The sequence below is a fragment of the Acartia tonsa genome, chromosome 1 (genome assembly GCF_053477335.1).
Source record: "Acartia tonsa isolate MP-2025a chromosome 1, ASM5347733v1, whole genome shotgun sequence".
Classification (NCBI taxonomy): domain Eukaryota; kingdom Metazoa; phylum Arthropoda; class Copepoda; order Calanoida; family Acartiidae; genus Acartia; species Acartia tonsa.
Genome location: NC_137260.1, coordinates 15,285,810 through 15,291,809, shown reverse-complemented (window position 1 = coordinate 15,291,809; position 6,000 = coordinate 15,285,810). Strand labels below are relative to the sequence as shown.

The 6,000-nt window shown below is 33.3% G+C and overlaps 1 protein-coding gene across 1 annotated transcript; it reads left to right on the top strand.

The window, feature by feature from the left end:
- Positions 1–886: 886 nt before the first annotated feature.
- LOC145313567 (uncharacterized) lies at positions 887–4,651 on the top strand. The gene is made up of 5 exons (XM_080153028.1): positions 887–997; positions 1,489–1,550; positions 2,039–2,239; positions 3,355–3,485; positions 4,400–4,651. The coding sequence occupies exons 2-5, from the start codon at positions 1,492–1,494 to the stop codon at positions 4,456–4,458; spliced, it is 450 nt and encodes a 149-aa protein (XP_080009154.1). The 5' UTR covers positions 887–997; positions 1,489–1,491; the 3' UTR covers positions 4,459–4,651.
- The last annotated feature ends 1,349 nt before the right edge of the window (positions 4,652–6,000 follow it).

The following is a 6,000-nucleotide window of genomic DNA, read 5'->3' as shown; positions in this document are numbered from 1 at the left end:
TTGTCCTAAGACTGTTCTAGAGCTTCGTTTTAAGGATGTTGTCAACCTTGTTTTCTAAAAAATTATTATTCTTCTAATTTATCTTATACTTAAATATTGCTTTATTACTTAATTTTTATTATTATACTAAAGTGTTTTTTCCCTTTAGTCATAATTGATTACTATAGTAAACTGACACAAGCACTTTGACTGCATGACATTTGTCCCAAAGTTCTATACTAATAATGTAAGAAGTAATGTACCTTGTTGCTATCCGTTTTAAGGCGTCTGATATATCAGCAGCTAGCCCCTGTTTTTTCATATTAATACTTTTTTTTGTACAAGTTTAATAAAACACCATAAATTACTTGTCTATTGCCTAACTTATTATTGTACAATTAAAAGCAGCAAAATTTAAAAATAAAAATTAGCAAATATATTTCTTAATAAAGAACTTTTCAGATTATTTTTAAGTTTAAAATTAATTTATAATTAAGAGATATGACAAAGGACAGTTAATTAACATTCCAACAAAATTTAGGTACAAAACTCTTTGTTTGGTAGCTTGCAAGTTTTTTTTGTAGAAGAAGGTTTGTAACTTAATTTCCTTCTTGATCACAAATGATAAATATCTTTAGAGTAGATAATGCTAATATCGTTATTCGGTTTAATCTTACAGTTTTGTGAAAGCACAGATTTAATTTCACTTTAAGGAAAGTAAGGGTTGTTAACCCTATCATGTGTGTGTAAATATCTTCCCACCCCTTACTCCAAGACCCCCCCCCCTTCCCTCCCAAGACTAACACTCATGCATTCATTTATTTCACAAGAGCACTCTTTTCACTTGTAAAGCAAGGGTTAAGGGCCCTCGCTAAGGCATATTACATCCCCCCCCCCCCCACCCACCCTCATTACAAACCAATAACCCTACCCCTGTTGCCATTAACCATGGCTAAACTAGGTGGGCACAAAATTTAAGTTCCAGTTCGACGTAGCTCCTCATCAATAGAACATTAAGGTATGAATTCTTCATATAACCCTATGCATTTTCTATTCCTAAAATATATGTATGGGTTCTAATCTTTAGGATTATTTTAATCTATACTTATTGGCTAAATTTGCGTTTATTATATGAATAAAGCGTTTTTAGAAAAAAAAGGGAGAGCTTTTATATAGGAATATTTAGTAACTGTCATAATTTGCTTCTATTACGTTTTTAGAAGCGAATCTACTCTATAATTTGAAATGTCTGTCTAAAACGTGATATATATATAGACGACTGAGTATTTTTTTTGTGAGGACTCCCTATACCATTGAACATCCAGTATATAATTTACTTGATTTGTCGGTCATGTGTAAAGGTCCGTCAAAACTATAAATAAAATCTTTCAATTAAATCACAAAAAAGAAAGTTAATTTGTATAAGGTTTGATATGACATTGTATTAAAGTTGCTGATTTATGGACAATGGCTGATAAAATTTCCATAAAAATAATCACTTTATTTTAGAAAATGGTTTATAAGGCAGTTTTGGCCCTTTGCCTTCTGGCTACATGCGCAGTCGCTGACAGGTAAGAATACAATTATGTTCTCAATCTCAGGGCTCGGCAGCCGCCTGTAAGCCTCAGGGATATTAAACTTTTACTACTTTAAGATGGGCTAGAAGTCTAAGCCTAACCCAAATATTGCAATCCCACTCTTAACAAAAATTTCAAGGTATCAAAACTGGTTTAAATTAGAGGCTTAGTTGTAGCTGACGCACGGCTGCCGAGCCCGTAAATAATTAATTAAGAAGTATCGTGTCGTATATACAAGAACGCAGTTTTGTAGACTGCTTAAAGGCAAGCGACTAGCCCCACAAACAGTCTATATTCTCCCAACAAGATATATAAAGGGGTAATTTTTTTACCACCATTAACTTTAAAAAAAGAATTAAATTTCAGTTATGGATTGTTGGCCTATATAATTACTTGGTTTGGATACAAGACTATTGGGTTGCTTCGCACATCCAACGGGTAAAAACCTTTGCACACCACTAATCTAAACACATATATTCTAGAGATCCAAAATTTCTGTTTGTCTCATCTGAGACCTCGACAGTTATATCGACGACTACCACCCTGGCGAGTGCTAAGCTGACCTGTCTGTTGCTATCAGCCAGTGCTGCTATTACAACTGCCTGCCAGGGCCGTAGAAAAAGAAGCTTGATTGACGAATCTGCCCTTGAACTGGTCCCAGCCATCTCTGCCAGCAAAACTAGGTATAATAAAACTCTTTAAAAACTAACAAAAATACTCTTAAAATAGATTACAAAAGCTTAAAAGCTGCATAATTCAAATTCATCTTAATAAATCCTAAAGACTTTGAAGTAATGATTTATGAAATAAACAAGGATGACAAAATCCATAAGTAGCGAAGCACAAAAAATCATGGATGGAAATACGTAAAAATAGATTTAAAGTTTATCTATTAAAATCAGGAATAGATTTATTGGAGAAAATAAACACGAAACCTTGTTTTATTTTGTATAACGATGTCGGTCAAAGTAAATTACATAAAAGATGCTCATAACAATGGGAAAAATTATTTTGATACTGACATCCTAAAATGCATCAGAGATATGGAAAAATAAGGGGAAAATTTAAAAATAGCCAAAAACCTGCAAAAAAGCAGTCTGACCGTCATGGTTGTTTTCTCTAAACAACAGGGAAATTTGAGTTTGATATGTATAACTGAAAAAATTTTAGAAATCGGACCATAAATACAAAAGATATGGAGAAAAAACAAAAATAGCCTAAAACCTGCTGAAAGCCAGTCTGACCGTTATAGTTGTTTTCTTTAAAGGACAGAAAATTGTATTTTGATATGTATAACTGAAAAAATTTTGGAAATCGGACCATAAACACCAAAGATATGGAGAAAAATGTGAAAAATACAAAATAGCCTAAAACCTGCTTAAAGGCAGTCTGACTCTCATAGTTGTTTTCTTTAAACGACAGGAAATTTAATTTTGATATCAATAACTGAAAAAATTTTGAAAATCGGACCATAAACACTGAAGATATGGAGAAAAATGTGAAAAATACAAAAATAGCCTAAAACCTGCTTAAAAGCGGTCCTATCGTCATCGATGTTTTATACTTAATTGTGTTCTTTAATGATGGGAATGTTGTTCAGCATTCTATCTTTTATAGGAGCTGAGTAAATCCCATTTTCCCCACTGACGGACTGACTGACGGACTGACGGACAAAGTGAATTATAGAGTAGCTTCGCTACTAAAATATTTTTTCTTTCCATTGCATTGATTATGAATGGTGTGAATCATAGTAAAACATCTAGAACACTTTTAAAAATCTAGCAATTTTTCTTTCCAGTGGAGCTCTCCCTGATCTTGTGGACACCAAGGCTGCTGAGCCCAAAAGGGAGGGCAGATTTGCCTGGTACTACATGACCACCACTGTTACAAGCACTTCTGTAGCCACTGCCACCTCAACCACCTATACAAGTAAGTATCCTGTTGCGCGGAGATGTTCCTATTAGGTTTAGATTTTTAGACGAATGAAATGTTGTCTTCAATTTGGGCTTGTCGGACATATACTCTTCAAGTATGGCCTCGAAACCCATTAATATCCGCTGGATTAGAACCGGTTCTAAACAATACTGAAAAATCATAAATCGAATCTTATTTCAAACATTTTTCTATGAATAATGATTTGATAAAATGAATACCTGTTTTGCAATCCCAGGCCTTTGGCCCTACATGTCTAACAAAGCTAGAAATTATCTCATAATCTTTAATTGTACTATCCTCGGAAAACTGTTTGTAATACGATGCGTTGAATAGGCATTTTGAATTTTGATATTATTTGGCAACATCCTGGCCATTCCTTAGAATAAGGAAAATTTTAAGCTAAATTAGTCCAAATTTAAAAAAAAAAAAAAATACCTATATAAAAAGAGTTGAAAATGAAAAAAGTGTTAGATTAATTGTTGAGGATAGGGAACCATTAATTAGCATTATAGACGGACAGAGAACAAGTTGTGACTTGTATAGAATAGCCTCTTTGATTTAACTTGGCGGGGGGAGGGGGTTGAGGAAGAGAAAAAATTAGAAGACAGCCCTACAAAATAATAGTCCCTTTCGTCGTATCTTTAAAATGGCTTTTCATAGGTTATTTTAGGTTTATTAGGTTAGGTTATTTCCCCACAGGGTTAGGCAATTTGCCCGGCAGGTTAAGAGCCCCCTGCAGGGGCTAGAAATAGGAGAAAAGCTACTGTGAAAAATACGAAGAATCGCCCCTTAAGGTGCGTTGCCCGAAAGGGACTAAACCCAAAATTAATTTCTTATTTTTGACTCCCCCTTCCGCATGCTTATGGATATAATACATTATGGATACATTATTATTTTTTTATTTTCAGGCACTGTTTCTGTTGATGCTGTGTCCTGTACCCCATCACAAGAATTCTTGGCTTGCTAAGTTGCTAGACACACAAAACAAAATTGGTGGAAGTTTAATAATTGGATCTTTACAAATCAAATTTTTAATCTATAAATTTTTGTTTAAAAAAATAGAAAACTTTAGTTGATGTTTTTAAATTGTTGACTGATGTGATATTTTTGTTGTTGTTTTTTTTGTCATTTTGTTAAAAATATATGGTTATTATGGAAAATTTGTGCATCATTTTGGCTTAATTTTAATAAAACATAAAAGAAATACGAGAATAAACGTAATTTATTGCAAAGAAGCAAAAGAATATGTGCATAAACGCGTCATAGGAATTAAAATTGCGTTACATGATTGAAATCACCAGGGCTATACTACAATAAGGCCTATTTTAAAGATTAACATTTTATTGGGGGTCATGTGAAGGAAACCAAGTTGCGGGTTTCATCGTATTTTACAGTAGCTTTTGAAAGGTTATTTAATTTTAGATTATGTGATTGCCCCGCAGGGTTGGACCCCCCGCAGGGGCTAGAAATAGGAGAAAAGCTACTGTGAAAATATTCGTTTCCTTCACATGACCCCAATAAATTGTTTGAAAATGGTTTGAAATGGAAAGGACAATTTTAAAATGCCTAAGTCAACGCTAAGAAATAAGAATCTTCCTCTCCAGTTATATCCAGAAAAAGTTTGTCTGCCTCTTACGATCTCACAAGCGGAATATGTCTAAAATCGGAGATGCCTTTTTTTCTGTGCGAGTTTTTATCTATTTTGATAAGTGTTTGCTAGGCTAAGACCTAAAAGAGATATATAGAAAATATTTAGGCTAACTTAGAGTTACTTATTGCTTTATATATATTCATGTCACGCCAGGCTACAATTGAATCAAGACAAAAGTAAGTGCCGAGCTCTGGGACCTATGTATGGTGAAATTAGACACATAAAACCATGATATTTCAGCGGGATCTTTTTGAGAAAATTAGATTTGAAAATTTCAGGTTCAATTTTCATCCACTAGGAGTTGCCGTATAATCATGACAAAAAAAGCAAAGATTATTTCTTTAAAATTTTGAACAACTTTGCTTTTATGAAGTCTTTCATAAAACCTCTCTATATATGATTTATTTAAGGCTGAATTTCCGTGACCTTTGCAAAGCAACTGATAAAAATGCCCATTAATTAACTCCCTTCAGGACTTTATTAGAGCAAACTTGTTCAAAATTTTAAATAAATAATCTTTGCTTTGATTATGCGGCAACTCCTAGGGGGTGAAAATTAAACTTGAAATTTTCAAATCTAATTTTCTCAAAAAGATCCCGCTGAAATATTTTGGTTTTACCTAGAATCATTATGGTTCTATGTCTAATTTCACCATAAATAGGTCCCAGAGCTTGGCACTTACTTTTATCTTGATTCAATTGTAGCCTGGCGTGATGTTGTACGACTAAAGAAACTGAAACCCCTCATGCTACCTTAAATTTTTATAGGATTCGACCTTATGTGTGTCGATTATGTGAAGCATTTGATAAATTCGGCCAATGCCAAAATATATTTTAGAAGTTAAAATGTTTAGAATAT